The 17,133-nt window shown below is 50.3% G+C and overlaps 4 protein-coding genes across 4 annotated transcripts; 2 read left to right on the forward strand and 2 right to left on the reverse strand.

Annotated features, from left to right (window-relative positions):
- Positions 1–370: 370 nt before the first annotated feature.
- On the reverse strand, positions 371–2,113 carry CTHT_0021820 (uncharacterized protein; the record flags this gene model as incomplete). The annotated part of the gene is made up of 1 exon (XM_006692588.1): positions 371–2,113. The coding sequence occupies one exon, from the start codon at positions 2,111–2,113 to the stop codon at positions 371–373; it is 1,743 nt and encodes a 580-aa protein (XP_006692651.1).
- A 5,450-nt stretch (positions 2,114–7,563) lies between these two features.
- Positions 7,564–7,924, forward strand: CTHT_0021830 (uncharacterized protein; the record flags this gene model as incomplete). Its single annotated transcript, XM_006692589.1, has 2 exons — positions 7,564–7,670; positions 7,729–7,924. 2 exons carry the CDS (start codon positions 7,564–7,566, stop codon positions 7,922–7,924), a joined length of 303 nt encoding a protein of 100 aa, XP_006692652.1.
- A 4,437-nt stretch (positions 7,925–12,361) lies between these two features.
- On the forward strand, positions 12,362–14,313 carry CTHT_0021840 (uncharacterized protein; the record flags this gene model as incomplete). Its single annotated transcript, XM_006692590.1, has 4 exons — positions 12,362–12,637; positions 12,709–13,854; positions 13,918–14,171; positions 14,220–14,313. The coding sequence occupies 4 exons, from the start codon at positions 12,362–12,364 to the stop codon at positions 14,311–14,313; spliced, it is 1,770 nt and encodes a 589-aa protein (XP_006692653.1).
- A 141-nt stretch (positions 14,314–14,454) lies between these two features.
- On the reverse strand, positions 14,455–17,060 carry CTHT_0021850 (uncharacterized protein; the record flags this gene model as incomplete). The annotated part of the gene is made up of 4 exons (XM_006692591.1): positions 14,455–15,399; positions 15,470–15,699; positions 16,162–16,189; positions 16,251–17,060. The coding sequence occupies 4 exons, from the start codon at positions 17,058–17,060 to the stop codon at positions 14,455–14,457; spliced, it is 2,013 nt and encodes a 670-aa protein (XP_006692654.1).
- Positions 17,061–17,133: the final 73 nt, after the last annotated feature.

A 17,133-nucleotide genomic window follows, 5' to 3' on the forward strand; every position in this document is an offset into this window, starting at 1 on the left:
AAATACTGAAGCAAAGGCTTATGGTNACGCAAGCCCCTTCATGCTAATGATGATAAACGCTGACGCTCTAGACAAGCAATACTCTATGCCCATATCCTGAACCGCAGAGATGCCATCTACTGAATACCCCAAACACCATGATGGTAAAGCATATCATAAAGCCGACACAACCGTTCGTTCCATAGACAATAGACAAGGTATCCCGTAACCCGGCCCATGTGTTTCCCAATTTGACTACTCCATATGGAACTTATAATAACCATGCACAAAGAGGCACTAGCCTCGTACATAACCCAACATCCATACTTTCAAACTATACTCCTGTCAGCTCCAAGAGAAGAGCGCTGATCGCTCCAAGTCCAGATCCCCTCTAAGACCGAGGACATGTCCCGAAATACCCCTCATCTTCAGGCTTAAGCTCCTCGATCTCATCCGAGCTCACCTCAAAGTCGATGCCCTTGGCCAGCAACATATTCTTGATATCCTCGAAATGAAACTCGAGCGGCACCGCATCTTCCATCATCCACGTCCATGGGATTTTGCACACCAGTTTGACCTTCTTCAGTTTATGCAGCCGCTTGACACGTACGTCGCGCGCAAACTGCGAGAGCGTCTTGAGCGCGCTCGCCCGGTACTTCTGCTGTGAAGTGTAGTGCTCGATCTTGCGGCGGGCGTCCCAGTGTGGGAGCTCGTAGAGCAGCGACGCGTTGTGCCACCACCAGTCTTCGAGGGCGAGCTCGATCAGGTTGGGCGGCAGCAGGTCAATCAGATCCATAGTTGCCACGTTTGCGGGTGTACCGTAGAGCATGGCCATCTGGATGCAGAGCTTCTCGAGGGTGCCCATGGTTGCTAGTGAGGCGAGACGCCCACCCTCGGGGCCAATGAGCGGCTCGAAGCCGGAGACGTCGTGCCAGCTGACATCGAGGTTGCGCAAGTGCTTAGCATGCTGAGAGAGAGCCACATCAAGGGCCTCCGGGTGCAATTCCATGCTATTTTCGTCAACCATGTTGTCGCGATCGTAACCATCGCGGCACGGAGCCATGTAGAGGGTCTCGAGCTGTGGTGCATTGACAAGGAGGTGATAAAGATCGGTCGGGCAAGCGCCACTGTTGTGGAGGAAGATATGACGGATGCCCTTGAGGTACGGCCCCGTTTCATCGCCGCCTATATGGTGAAAATCGGGATCCCAATCGTACAGCTCGTTGGACCATATGCCGTCGTCGCTGCTGACCTCGAGTGTCGTTAGGTTGGGGAATGCGGAGAACAACCGGGCATAGCGGCGTGGCTGGGTGCCCCAGATCTCCGGAATCTCGCAGTTGCAATCTTCGTCCTCGAAATGGCTAAGTAGTTCTGGATCACCCTGTAATTGAAGGGTATGTACGTGAGTAAATGGAGTTTCTGGCGCGCCTTCAGGGTAGAGCGCTCTGGCGACGCTCATATGCCTACAGAAAACATCGTATTCCTCCTCATCGTCGCAGATCGGAACTTGTAAGAGATGGACTTCCAGCCTTGTTAAGAACGTTAGAATAAGGTAGAGAATGATCTGAGGGACGTAGTCGAGGTTGGCCGACGTCAATGGAAGAATTGTCCGGAATAGTTCGATAAAGTCTTTGGCACGCTTAACTGTAATATTGTCGCCGGTCGCAAACTTGAGGGTCGGCCCATATTTAACCAACAAGCGACGCATCTCTCGGATGACGTCTTTGCGGCTCAGAGTCAGATGACAGGACAGAAAGCGTGTCCAGACACCGTATTCGGGCTTCTCGAGGAGCGTGCGAAAGAGGAGAAACATCGAAGCCTCGTTCCATAGGGCAATAGTACGATAAAGGCATGGGCGGGCGAGGGCCGCCATCCTACGCGAGACGCGACATAGACTGTTTAGTCCACGGCGACAGCGTGTGAAGTGATACCATGGCTCATCGGCCATCAGCTTGTCGTAGGCGACGGGGCGTGTCTCGCCAATCTCGGGCTGCTCGGGGATCAGGCATTCAAGGATGAGAGTCAGGATCTCTGGAGGCATAGACTCGAGCTTTAGTGGCTGTTTAGAAGCACATGCGGGAGTGACAGGAGGTTCCCCTTCTCCATCACTATCTTTCTTCTCAATGGTCATCATCTTGGCAGTCACAGCCACCAGGACAGTTGATTCCGTTAGACGGCGATGAGATGGTTAGACAGTCTGTTGTTTAGATGTTAGTCGGTGGATAGGAGGGGTCATTAAAGGTGTGCGGATAACTATGCCGCTACACCGGGTTGACTCAAGGGCTGCGATCGCTGTCAGATAAGGAGCAGTTGGGAAGAATGGAGGTGCAAGCAATTGACAGCCGAGTCTTCGAATCAGATTGGGATTGGAAAATGCAGACTGGCCCGCCATTGCGGGGCGCGTTCGTCAAGATGGTGGGGTTTGCATGCTTGGCATTGCTTGACCTGCTGCATTAACCCTGACCCTGATTCCAGAAGTGAGTGGTCTTGGAGCCAAGATCTTGGCAACGTATCGCACTCTGACTTGCGATTTGCATCAGGCGATGGTTCAACCGCAATTTTCCGAGTTGCTAACCTGGCGCCATCAGATCTTTGGTTTCAAAGGTCAATTCAACAAAGAGCTCAATGATAGAAGTATAATGGTTGTATCAGCATAAATATGGAATTAAATTCCAGTTCGCCGGCCAATCCATAATGTCCTCCGCAACTTGAAATGCCTCTTCATGTCGTGGTTGCGAGTTGAGTCTGTGCTTAAGCCATGTGAGTCTCAATCTTTAACATGCCCCATCCTCCCCTCAATGCTCAGGTATCTTTCTCAATCCAGGCCCAGACCGACGGTTGGCAGCAGCTCGACGACTTATGTCACTGTCAGCTGTGTGTCTGCGGCACTGGCTGTAGTGGTCGTGCAGCTCTCTCTGATAATAGGCGTGCCCCAGCCTGTCAACACTTGAGTGCAGGGAGAAGTAGTTGCACAAACAGTCGTCGTGTGTGTTTCGATCGCCAGTGTAGGGCATCCACACGGAAGCGTCACTCCCACTGCAAGTTGTTAGTATTTACAGAATCTACCACTAAATACAATGCCTTCATAAAGCTGTGGGATGTATCTCTTTTTGATCAGAAAATGATGGCTCGTACCATCCCTAATGAAGAAGCCAGTGGTGCAGGTGACGGGACACCCAATACTGCCCCAAATGGTCCGCGTGGGCCGAAAGGTACATGAATCGGGTAGGGTGATAGCAGTGCTGCTGGAGGAAGTTGTTATTGTTGGAGACACTGATGTAGTCAGGGTGGTTGGAGAGTTGCCCGCTTGGTCCGTCGACAAGCAACGTGCCGAGACGGATCTAGCAACATTTGTATTAGCTCGGGCATTTACAGCGTATTCAACTTTGATCCCACTGCTTACTTCGCGACAAAGGGTAGTGCAATCCAAGTGAGTCGCATCTCGTCTTTGGGGACCAAACTGTTGATCCTTGACTCAATGGTGAGGTCACAGTTAAAAAACCATAAGTTTAAGATGTCAGTTATTCCAACCCATTAGAGTGGGACATACCAGCTATTTATAGAGACTCAAACTCGTATAGTCGTCCATTGCGGCTGGTTTGCATGCTGTTGCATGTCGCTATCATGCTTACCCTTAGCTACGGAAGGAGTATCCCGAAATTCCCAGAGTGGTAAATGTATCTTAGATAGGTTGTGAGAGCTCGGCTGGTTATTGTAACTGTCATTGCAACAGTGTTCATGCATGCTTTCAGCTAATACGAGAAGCATCAAAAACTCCATCTCCTTTCTTCACATTATGTAGGGCTGGTTTATTCCTGGTAATATTATAGTTGTGGTCCTATAAGAGTGAAGGCCAAGCCAGAGTGTGCACATACATGGCTTTCAGATCAAGTTATTCCCTCTGAAAAATTTTCTACTAGGTATTGTTGAGAACCTAGTTGGGTATTGCTGTTCGTGGATTCCGGGGTGTTTGGGGGCTCGCTTAAGACCCATGTCTCAAAAGCTGAAGAACTTCATGTGCCCTCACAAAGATGCATGCACCATTTAATGGAAGCCAAAGCCAAGACAACTGCAACCATTGACCTGTTCCTATCCCAAAATAACCTTGAAGATGAAAATTTAGAGGCATGTGCATTTGTTGAAGAAGTGTCCCGCTTTTGGAAAGAGAGCTATGGTCTTGCATGTCAAGTCTGGCGATAGTTGACCCAGATGGAACAAACAAACAAACAAACAAAAAGCTGCACCAAAAACGCCCGACAACATAGTTAGGAGAAGATATTGAAATATCAGCACTTTCAGCTAAGAAGAACAGCGAAAGTCCACAGGGACGCAAAACCTTCAGACTACGGTTGGAGGGAAGCAGAAACCATGGAAGCTCAAGTTGGAGCCAAAGGCCCGAACAAGACTCAACCAAGTGGGAAAGAGACTCAATCACCCCGGGCTAAGGAGCAGAATCAGTCTCAGAAGCGTTCTATCGTCGGGGAAAGAGCATCAAACTGAAGTAGAGGTCCTATAAACAAATTTCTCTTTACTCTACCAGATCTCAAGTGAAGCATAAAGGCTAGCCACGCATGTTGGCGCTGTGCTGCCTATGTCTGACTTCAGTTTTGTTTTGTTCCGGATGCCCAACAACAGCAACGACAACATTGACCGGTTCATGCTACTGCCTGAGGCCAACTTAGCCAGCAGCAGAATCCAACTCGGTCAAAGAAATTAAACTATCTCAACTGTCCCTTCCCTGCAGAGATCATCCAGCTAGGGCCCTACTACGTTAACTGTGCCGAGGCCCAGGTCCTAGAGCACTGACAGCTTTGGTTTGACGAGCAGAAGAACGTGTACAAGATTGTTCTCTCCCCTGAGCTTGCTTTTTGGTTTCTGCAGCGCTTCTGCAACCTTGCCGGCGCAATGCAATTCATCGACCACTACTGTATGTGCCGCAGATGCATCAGAAATATGTCTGCGTGATACGTGCTCCGCTCCTGGGGCTTTGTGCGAGAAGCGCATGACCTTGTCGTGCTGTGCGATATGCTTCCTCCAGAAGGGGTACCCAGGCATGCGGCTGCAACGACGCATTTTCGGGGAGGGGAGATTATGTGTCAAGCTTATTTGCGACGGCTGTGGGCAGATATCCAGCTGTTGGGCCAGTCCAGACTTCGGCGCGAGTTCGATCAAATCATTTGAAGCTTCATAGGCACCCTCTCCTCACATCCCTGCGGCTCTTTTCATCCATAGAGGGAGCGTTTATGTTGATAAAGTCTGAAAAACACAAGTGGATCTGTTATGATTGTGGTAGCTCGGCTGGGAAGGCGTTCTTGAATACTGTGACCGGGACACGATACATATCCGGGCAACAGTGCCCAAGGGCCACAAGTGCAAGCGGTGCAGACTTCACCGCAGAGATCTATTTCATTCCAAATATTACTGTGGGGTCTGCAAGGGTCAGGAAAAGAAGCAGAGTTCCCAAGAGAGGGCGGCATCTCCATCTCAATAAGGGGCAGGTACTTCTGCTGTGGAAGAGGTGAAAGAGAAACTAGAGCGGATGAAGAAAGATAAGGCGCAGCCAAAGGAGGATACGACGCCAGATACTCATTGTCGGATGGAGGAGTCTTCGGAGTGTTTCTGTTTTAGGTATGACCAAACTGAAGCTGATGTGAAGGAGGAAGACAAAAAAAAGTCTAAAGGCATCTGGGGTAGATGAAGACAAGGTGATGGGAGAAGAAGAGGGTGGAAATAAAGATGAGATGGCTGGTGAACAACAGCCAGCAGAAAATGATGAAATAAAAGAAAAGCATGAAAAGACATGGGAAAAGAAACGGCTAGGGAAGAGATACCGGTAGCGGAGGAAGATGAAACGCTGAAATGGGCAGGCTGAAGAGGAGTGAAAGGTTGATATTGATGGTTCTGTACTGTTTTAGTGCACTTTTAGGTTTTGAGTCATCGGAGCATAACTGAGCACTTCGATCTTAGCTTCGAAAACAACAGCAACAATCAGAAAGTACAGCTTCATTCCCAGATATCATCCCTCCAATCACCCGTCACATATCCCTTGGTCCAGGGGCAGCAACATACTAAAATGGGGCCGAGGCATGTCAGAGCTGTTTGAAGTTTCATCCGAAATGGAGTGCCTTCTTCTAGATAGACGAGGCTGCCGATACTCTGGTGAAGAAACACTTCCCGGAGCTCTACAGCATATGGTCATCCTACCGGTATCCCATTCAAAAGACTGATTCCTTCCGGTACATAGTGTTGTACCAATTTGGGAGGTGAGCCCTGGCTAGAACCACTCCAGTAAACAAACAGTAATCATCCCTGATCAGGAGTCGTCCTTGATATAGACCTGCAATGCAAACGTGCACCTGGCCCGCTGTGACGCTTTGGGTTTGTTGCTCCGAAAACCTCTCCGATAAGATTCTCAATTGGCTTCATGATGGCAGCCAAGAACAACCCTTCTATCGAATGGACGGTTGGCCAACCTGCCCCGGTACAACCGCAACTGGCTGTGGCTGCCATATGTTGCAGTGATGTTCAGCACCGGATGTCATTTTGTCTCTTCAGTCTTCCAACACTTTTCTTCTCGGTTGAATCCATCGACAAGATAACTAATTCGACTATTGAAGGACAGTCCATGCCTACACAATCTTCCCGGAATTCGCGACCCTCGATATTATTACCGGACTGCCAAAAGATCCTCAGTTGCACAGCCTCAAAGGACCGGTATTAACGCCTGTGTGATCATCTTGGGAGTTCATTATGTCATTCTTTCGATGGTGCGTTGATGGTCTCTTTGGGCAAAAGACATAGTTTAAGCGTATGTGGCTTCTGGTGTTGGAGTTTTGGCATTGTTGTTACTTATCAGAAAGAGGAAACATAAGGCCTAGATTAGGAGTAGTATTTTGCATGTTTGGGAACTCGAGTAAAGCTATTGTTCCAGAGACATGAATGCTCAGAGAAGGTCGGTGCAAGCTGAAGGAGAGAGATCCTGTTCTGGAGCTTTGTGGGATCAATAAAGTTTCCCCACTTGCTTGACAGGGCTTGCCTAAGACAACACTGACCCCCAAACAAGAGATCATTGTAGGAACTGCATGTGGCGGCTCCACCTTGCCGACCAACTTCGAAGAATTGGCCATGCTGGAGTTGACGATCGGATGTCTCTTGCTTCAAACGTCCAACTTATAGTTGTTGCCTTTTCAAAGTACTTGTTCATTGAAAGCTGTATACGGTTCTATTTGTTAGTGTTACAGGCATTAGAACCGTGTCCCGTTGACAGGAGATAGAGGTGATTGTGATATTGCGTCATCACATATGGGTGATGTAAACAGGTCCATAATACCCTAAAGAATCTCCAGGAACCATAGCCTTCAGCCACAACATTGTTAACCCCAACATCAACACAAGTGAAGCAGGAAGCTTCCTACGTCACCATCAAGACTAGCACTTCGAAGTATAACACCAATACAGCTGCTTCAAATGGCATTTTGTCTCCCTCCAATTATGTTGCCCACTCGGTTTTCAGCAGCCTCAAGGACTGTTATTACTCCTATCCAACGTCGCATGGTAACATTTGTCACAACCAAAAGCAGCACCATGCGGCCCATTGCTACAGGCGGCCCGACCAAGCGGAGCTCAAGAACCGGGTCAGAGGATATCACTCGGTTTAGGGCTAGACCGTCCGGTATCTTGAGTCCAAACACGTATTTCTTTCTATTGCCTCCCTCCACAAGGCACAATCCTGCTGATTGACTGAAATAGGATCTCGACCCTTGCTCTTGGCAGCATGCTTGCCGGAAGTTGGTACATTTGGCATGAGGGACGTAACTACAAGGTCAATAAGAAGGTTCAGAAGTATGAGGAAAAGCCGCTTGGGAAGCATCGTGGAAACGTTAATGCGGACTACATGAAGTATGACAACTGGGTGGACTCCCGACGTGCCAGCAAAGGGAAGTGAATGAAAGGATGGTAATGTATGTGACAAGCCTTACTGGCATGGATGATGTGAGAAGTCTTTGTGTAACCTTGAGTTAAGTGGTCTAGGTAGGCAAGAATTGTGGGAATGTTGATGAAAATTGAGGGTGGCAAGGAAAGGGCAAACGATGACTTGACACAAAGCTGGACTTGACTTCACTGTCGGCAGCGGTGGTAAGGAAAATCCAATGGAACAGGGCGTACAGTATCTTTCATGATATATTGGCAAACATATACGGGTCTAGGTCAAGCACAGCCTCAGACATAATTGATGAATTCTTCAAAAAGCTGCATACATGGCAAGATTTTGGCCTTGCAGACTTTAAGCTCTTGTCGCTTATGCATCAATTCAACACGTCCTTCAGTTTGACTCACGACAATTAGAGAGGTATTATCTTCCATATTTCACCAACAGATTATACTTCTCTGGTGAGGACAATTTGATTGATGGATGCAAAGTTGCCAGTGCAGTGTACTGTATGTGATGTGGCTCATAATTCTCCAAGCGGGTGGCTGCCATGTGGTTCCGAAACAACCACTGAATCATGTCTTGGACTTCAGAGCCGCAACATCACTCCTCTTGACATTTACTTCAAGAGATAAAGCTGAATGTTGAATTTTTGTCGGAAAAATGCACATAGCTGCTTGCTTTTGAGGATAACTGTTCAATTCTACAGTAAGTACAACTTGGCTTCATTTGCTTAAGCGCGGGAATGTGGTTTGTGCCTTGATCAGGACACTTTTACCGTTCTATGGTAGAATACTAAAGAAGCATGCAACATCGTATATAAGCTGACAAATTGAGGGAGATCATCCTTGGTAGCTTTGACGTAGTTTACTAACATTGACCTTTAGTGCAGCGGATATAAGTCCTTTCGAAGATTCTTCCCGGTAAACCATCGTTTTATTTCCCAGATCCTAACCCCCGAGAGCTCGTCCGTTTGAATAAAACACAGTCAAAACTGGCATATCCATGCTCTTCCGCAATATGGCCGAGATTCTCGGTGTCCTAACCGGACACACCGTGATCTCCATCTCGTCGGCATCACAATGCAAACAGCAGAGCATCAATCAGGTTCTTTTGGCCGAGTTTTGGGCGTTTCGTGGTACCCTAACTGTTGAAGAAGCGGGAGGTCTTCTTGAGAAGGAGGGGAAGGGGGGCTGGTGTTGAAAACATGACAAACGGATTAAAGGGAGCCCAAAGCCGAATCTAGGTACCCGCTTACATCAGAGACCATTTTCAAACCATTTTGCAGGCTAAAGCGATGTTGCATCTTGTTTTGCAAGGGCTCTGCGGAAATGCCTTGTGGTTCAAAGAGGTGTCCTCAGGCCTCAACGTTTTGGAGGTGAGATCTGACACGATTAACCCCGCTCATTTTCAGATGCAGAGAGTAGGAGTACCCAACTTGGTCTTCTGCAGGAGCCACACCCGGGGAACTTGCGGACAGGCTGAAGCGCTGGTACACACGCATTTCTGCCCAATCTCAAGGAGGAACTTGATGCCAGACTTAGGAAACTTATTCATGGCGACCCAAGGGATCGACACTCGACAGACGACACCGCCTCTTCCTCTGTATTCTTTTCTCATTCACATTGCATAGGAACTCAGAATGTTGAGAAGGGTTGTGAGTGGGGTGCTGGCCCGGAACAATACCCATGAACATATGAGCATCGACAGATTGTAAGCTTGACTTGTGGGCTGAGAATTCGAACATACAAACGGATGTTTAAGACCTCAGTGCGTTCCCATTTGACGTCAGATGCCAAACGCTAGATTGACATGGAGCATCGGGGATTAAAAGGCTGTGCTCTTTTTCGCCTGGAAATTCTAAATTGGGAATCGGCCACCATAATCTAGTACGTCTGCCAAGTTGTTTTACTACTTTCTGTTCTTACAACCGTGTGTCGTCCAGCCTCTCTCCAGCACTTGGGCATGAGTGTCATCACTCCATCATCGTCTTGCTGGCTTCGGTCCATTTTATCCCGTCCGCTTCAACCGTCTTCCCGAGAAGTTGCCATCTGGTAACAGTGGAAACCAGAGAGAGGAATAGGAATCATTGTCAAAAAGAAGGGAAACAATACCTGCTAAGTAGCCAAAGATGGTTACACGTGTGCAAAGCAGTGAAAGCCCCCTTACTTCACCATCCAGATCCAGACGTATGCATGAAAATGGCTTTCGGGGGACAGTTTTCCAGCCCCAGCCTTCCGCCCGCAATTCCCACGCCTGGTAGATCGTTGGACCAAAACGGACGGCGGCCTCCTCACATACATCAGCCACCTGCCCAGGCGGTTGGAGCCCGGGTAGCAGCATGTCAGAGGTGCTTGGCAGAGAGCGAATGTAGCTGGACAAGCCAGCGCTAGCAGACTTCTGGTGGTATATGTTAGAAAAGCCTGCCGGTAAATATACCCAGATCCATGGTGAGACCATCGTGCGAGGAGCATATTTAGGAGTTTCCAGCTGATAGCTCTGGCAGGTCATTATGTATGTCTCGCTACAAGACGCAGCTGACGCATTGTAGTCGCCTTCGCCTCGATTGCCACCTACGCGAGACACCAAGAAAGGAAGTCATGCAGCCTGAGAACGTTGCTGTGGGTATAGTTCCGGTAAATCTGGATTTGTGATACCTCGGTTGTTTGCTTCTTTACTTGCATTATCCCATAGCGCGGTGTGTTAGCGGATATCAACTGGCGTTGTTGGTATCACCAAACTGTACATGCATCGGCATGTGCACAACATGTCAGTGGTTCTTCATGCAAAGGAGGTTGCAGAAGTACGACTGACTGGCCCGTCTGGTACTGCAAAAGTTGATCTCTCCGCAGCTGCAGAGCTGTGGCAAGGCCAGCTAGCCTTGGAAAGCCAAAAGCAGAAATGGACCCCACCTCTCCGCAGAATTCATGCATTCTTCTCATGGTAATCTGGACCTCTCTTTTCTTTTGGTCACATACCAACATCGGCAACAGGCTAGATCGGTTTCACGGGTAGATCGCCGATCGGAGATATCCTAGGGTGGAGCCGGCATCAGATTAGACGTGGCTTAGGTATGAGATGCCCCGGGCTAGGACAATACGTAGTCCAAGTATCACCCCCTGGTGAGCTGAGAACTCCAGGCTTCCTAAGACTTTCGTTTGCAGAACGGAGATTTCAGAAATCAAACCACACCTCTGGCTATTGGCCACCCACAGTGGGGTGCCTTCTCTCGGCGCATCCAAGGATTGAGTCGCCGGCCTACCGTATGTAGCCGTCATATCTACCAACATTTGGCGGAGGAACGAAAGCTTCGGAAAACTTTGATTCCCTGCATCTCCTGGAACATGTTCTCTCGCCGTCTATAATGAGAGAGCGTACATCTTCAGGGGTTGCATGCATCATACCATATTCCGAGGCAGCCAAGCATCTAGATACCCTGTTTCACCGCTAGAAGAGCTTTACTGCAGTCCTGTAGGTGAGAGCCCCCAAATTTCCTGTTAGGCCGGGCCGACCTTTCTTTCTTTGATAGCAGGGTCGGCATTACTCCCGTATGGACGATGACTGCCACTGTCAAGGCAGTGACGGCTCGGCCGCGGGAATCAAGCTGGTTCGTCCGGGTTCCCGATGATCTTCTGTCCTTTTTGAGAATGGTTCCCGTTGCAAACCGAAACGGCTTCGTCGTTGCCAGTGTTCTGTAAAAATGACAGGGGCGGCCGAGTTGCAAGGAGGGAGTGTGATTCCTAGATCGTAGTATACTGGGGTGCCGCCATGAGTATGGCTCTGATTCTTTTAAGATATTAGACACTCCTCAATTCCAGATGCTGAGAGAACAGGTGTCGTTGATTCCTCATTCCCCAGATATTCGGCTTTCTCAATAGGAACTTGTCTGGGTAATAGCGATTGCGTACTTACTTTTGTTGCCCCTCTTCAGCCATCGTAAACCATTCTTCCCTCCATATTGTCATTGACTGTCAAACAGAAGTATCGTTGTTCTGCCTTTGGGTCTGGAAGTATGTCTCGGCTAAGGCTCCCAAGTGTCCCTTTCATCCAACTGATGCCGACTGATCAGGCAGAAAAGCTCGCCGTCTACAGGCATTGAGTGTTTTTCAAACGTTCCCCTCAGCGGGAACCCACACAGACCCGCACCAGAACCAAAGACCACTGGACTTGACCGCTCGGCACGTCGAGGTAGCAACCCGAAGGACGACGATTCTCATCGGGAATCACGTTGGATCAGATCCTCCTTCGACCCAGCGGGGCTCATCACTACACCCTCAAGTCATAGGTCGAGGAAGCAGGCAAAGCAGCGGTGAAGGAAGAGCGAAGGAGGAAGAAGCGGTGGCAGAAAGTGCCGCCAGGAAGACAGAGAGTAGATTGGCTGTCGGGACGTAGACGTCACAAGATCTTGAAAAGAGTGCTGAAGCCCCACGGCGAGGGGAAGGGACTGTCAGAATGCTTATGAGTGTGGCCCGACCCCGCAGGGTGGACGTGCTTCCTCCCGATGACGATGACTTCGACCAAGGCACAGCTGCAGGTCTTTTGTCGTGGCATTTTGATCTAAGTCAAAGCATCAACGCTGCTCGCATCCTCCAACAGCGAGTTCACCAAATGCCTTTCAGCCATATTCAAATGAAGGCCGTTGGATGGGCCGAATCTGGACTCAAACAGGAGGAGCAGGAGAACCAAGAAACGGCGTCCTATGGCCGTCCTTACAACACCCAAGTATTGGTGAGTTCAGTGACTCGTTCTTTGTCCAAGGAGAGTCACCAAACTGACTGATTCATCTCGGGAAACAACAGGCAGCGACGATGATGTCCAACTGCACCTCACGCACATCTCCCTTATCTCATGTCTCGCATTTCTCCACGACAACGGGCCCAAGGGATGTGTGTCAGTCTTCGAGTGCCAGCGTGCCTGTCAGTCCGGAACTTCTCGAGTCTCCATATTGGCAAGGCATCACAGCAACAGGGCCAGATAGCCTTCCGTTTGTTGCTCCTGGGGGGGAAGCAGTATGGGGACACGCCCCATCCATTCTTAACCCCCCCCCAGCGTTCAACTATGGCAGCTACACCATCGGCGTACATGCCAGCATGATTCCGCAACAAGTGTTCAGCGGCATTCCCTCTGTTCCTGACAGCGACACGACGGATCATGGAAGTCCTGACTCCAAGCTGTGTGCCTCGTCGGATCTCCTTGGGCCCATAGTCCTCGATGACGAGTCCAGCCAGGCCTGGAGCATGTCGCCGTCGGAGACCAGTCCTGCCCTCGTGGAAGGTCAACCCGGAGTCGATGTGGCATGGGATGATTCAGCTACCGACGACAAGACTGTGTCTCCTAAAATGCTGCGCTTGAGACGGTCGCCAACCCCATGCTCGGTCTACCCCGAGCCGGCCTTGTTGCCGCCTGCTGCGAAGGTCGATATTGCTTTGGAGTCTCCGAAGAATACCTTGGCCACTTCAAAAACAAGAAAGCTCCTCCAGAGCAAGAGTCAACGCACAGTCCTGCCATCGGGCAGCACCGTCCTGTCCTCATCCAGCTCCAAGACCAAGGGTCGCCCCTCCAACACTCGGTCCCCCTCACCAAGCTTGTCTCGCAAGACGATCTCCAAGCCAAAGAGCATGCCGCGTCTGGCTCCTGCCCCACGGATGCCTCCTTCCCCAACTACTGTAGCAGCTCTTGACCCTTCGTTACCATCCCTACGGTGTACCTCTCAACCCTTTGGTAGTGAACCTTGGTCTGAAGTACCCCAGATCAAATTCGAGCTGTCAGATCGGATGTCGAAGGATCAGTTCCTTGTTACCAAGAAGAGGGAAGGGCTGACATACAAGGAGATCCGTCGCATGGGCGGATTCACCGAGGCCGAGTCCACGCTGCGTGGGAGGTACAGGACGTTGACAAAGAGCAGAGAGGCTCGGGTTAGGAAGCCCGAGTGGTCCGAGCTGGATGTGAGCGCCCCCCACCATTTTCTACTGTGTTATGCATCATGAACAGTCGCTAACGCTTCCCAGCTTCGCCTCCTAGAGAAAGGTGTCCGCGCCCTCGCCCATACCCCCGACCTCAACTCGGCCAAAGTCCCGTGGAAGAAGGTGGCCGAGTATATCGTTGAACATGGCGGCAGCTATCACTTTGGCAACTCAACCTGCCGTAAGCGTTGGGATGAGCTCGTGAGGGAGCAGATGGCGAAGGGCAAGAGCATAAATGAACCGTTCTTTGATGATGAGCCGGCCCGCTGCCCGGCTGATGGTACTACTGGACAGAAGGCGTAGGTTTCTTTTCTTTTATTGTAATATTGCATGCTTGGCTGGCTTAGCTATTGGCTGTTTGCTCTTGGCGCATCGGAAGTTGGACATAATGGTGGCTTGAGGGAAGGAGAGGAGGAGGAGGGGGAGGAGGAGGAGAGGTAATATGGTGTGCATATTATGGAGTTGCGAGAGAAAGTAGCCGGTTTAGTTCAAAAGCAAATCTAGATAAAAGACATCTAGTAGAGAATAGACCAACCTGCAGCGAAAAATCTCTATGTCTAGCCCCGATGAATGATGCTTTTGTCATAGTAACGCCGGCGCCTGGATATTCGGAACCCCTATCCTGCCCAACACTTCCAGAATTTGCTGTGGCTCTGCCCTCAAGGCGTCCCACTCAGCCTGCGTCTTGACCAGCGCAGTACCAGCCAGTACAGTGCCATTAAGTGCCAAGCGACCAACCTCCTGCCGTTGCCCATCCACATCGGCCACGACAGCCTGGCCCTCAGCAATGCGTGGCACAACCACCATCACGTCCCTTGTCATCCCGAGGTTGTAGCTGATGCTAGCTTCGCCACTGACTTGACCTACTCCTGTGGCTGCGGTGTTTGCGGTGCCCAGCACAGCCTCACAAGCTTTTCGGTAGAGACGGAGATAAACGTCATGAAGGGGCTTGACTATGCCGTCGCCGTTGCGGATCTGCTCAGCGAACACGCGGAACGGCAGCCTAGACCGAACCTCGTCCCGGCAGAGTTCCCCAGCCAGCACGGTCCATATGTTGGCATCATTGCTACTAAGACCCTCCTTCATACGGTTTACTCGCAAGAGTTGTAGATGCCGGTGGGGCTGGCTTGCTCCCGAGTGAGGGCCGGAATTGAAAAAGACGAAGAGCTCTCCTCCTTTGTCGTTTTTAGAGTTGTGGTAACTATGGTACACCTCGATGCATTGGTAGGCAACCTCCAGGTCTGCCGCCTCCAGAAGATGTGTCTGTTCCTTGAAAGCATGTGTTGCGAGGATGAAGTGCTCGGGAATGATTGCGAACTTGTTGAGAATGAGATTGTGGCTCGGCTCAAGGTGGGTGACTAGCATAGGTGGAGGGATTGGCGGCGCGAAAGGGTTGAACAGAGGTTTCTGGGCTGCATCGGTCGGTGTCGCGGTCGAGACAGTCGAAGGAGTAGGAGGAACAGGAGCAGGGGCGGGCTGCGGGGCGTTTGGTTTCTTGGCTAGGGCTGGAGAGAAACGGAGTTGGAACTAGTAGTTGATCAACAAAGTTAAAGTCATCGTATTAAACGCAAACACACATCTATGGGCCGTGACATACAGGAATGGAGTTGACATTGATCAAGGTTACCTGAGTCGCGAAAAAGTTGACATCGCCGCTGGCAACTGCCCGGTCAAAGGCAGCCTTGACCAGCTCAGGCAGGTTGGCAGGGACCTTGACGGACGACATACTGTCAGGCAGTGCCGTCATATTGTCACGGAATGTGCGCGGACTTTTGGACCCTGATGGACCCTGGGAACTCGATCTGCTGCTGACGGGAGCCTGTGATTCTGTGGAGGGACAAGAAAGTGGGACGATGAGGTCATAGGTAGTGGTCTGTGCGCTGTTCCTGGATTATCGATCCTGAGGGTTAGGGTAGAGAGCAACGAAGAACAGTGGGAGCGGGAATTGGGTGAAAGGACAGGGGAAATGGGACTCGAGGAGCAAGAACATCAAGGAATGTGTTCGTGTTTTGAGCAAAATCACTATGACTTTGCAAATTATGTGGCCTCTGGGCTCTTTCTCAGCCAAGCCAAGCAAAGACAAGACAGAAGTTGAAGACTGAAAGCTGACAGAGATCGTAAAGTCCAATACCGACAAGAAGAATTAAAGAAGGTGCTGTATTAAGTCTATCCTGGTCAATGTGTATTGTTGGGCTCAGTTATGTTCTGGTACAAGTTAAAATCCAGGTAGTCCTATTACCCAACGGAGAGCGGGAACGTAACGTGGAAGGATATACGTAAAGTACAAACCGGCCAGCGCAGTAAGGAGGCCAGTGAGCTGTCAATATTAGCCAAGAGAGTTAAACTGGAGAAAGGAAAGGGGTTAAGAGGGAACTCACCTTCTCAAACCAAGTGTGGAAGTATATGGCCGTCATCAAGAGCATCCATACAGAAAGTCCAATCACAACGGCAGCGAACTTGCCGCCAAAAGCCAGAGCTTCAAAAACGTTGGTCAAAACCTGCACATCCTCCCTCTTATCAGGCGGTGCTTCGACCGCAGCACTCTTGATGGCGCCATCGTCCATCAGAACACACCTCTCATCCTCAACAGCCTTCGTCGACCGCACAACAACCCATCCAACTTCCTGGATTAAGAAATAGCTCCCCAACACGAGCAAGAAAACGTGCCCGCTAATATCATGCCCACCCTTCCACTTGCCCCCCGAAGCCTTGCACGCAGAAGCACTAAACACCTCAGCGATAAGCTCCCCAATCTCGCGTTCACATCTACCTCCCGTCAACATAAACCCCCTATCCACAAGACCCGGACCAAAGAACCACTGCGTCACGAAGATCCACCAAGTCGTAACAGAAGCCCATCTCATCACAGCCTTGATCCTACTCCCCCAATCCTTTCTTGTAACAGCTGGGTGAGTCGCCCAGAAGACGAAGAACGCGATGGTAATCCATGCCCAGCCGCGCTTGACGAAAAACACGTTTAAGATATTATCCTTGCGCGCGAAATAGGACGGCGCTTTTTCGGGCGGGTAGTGAGACTGTCGCACGGGGTCGTAGGGCGAGGCGCGAGTCTCGGGAGACACGAAGGAGAATAGGGCGCCGAACAGCAGGAGAGCTGGGTAGAGCCCTAGGACGAGGAGCTCGATGCGGGTTGGGAGGTGGGGAGGACTGCGCACTGGGCGGGAGGACATTGCTGTGGGTGCCGGTGATGAAGACGAGGAACTGTTTATGGAGGAAGGAAAATCTAGAATATCGGCGCCTTGG

Source organism: Thermochaetoides thermophila (assembly GCF_000221225.1).
Source record: "Thermochaetoides thermophila DSM 1495 unplaced genomic scaffold scf7180000011816, whole genome shotgun sequence".
NCBI lineage: Eukaryota > Fungi > Ascomycota > Sordariomycetes > Sordariales > Chaetomiaceae > Thermochaetoides > Thermochaetoides thermophila.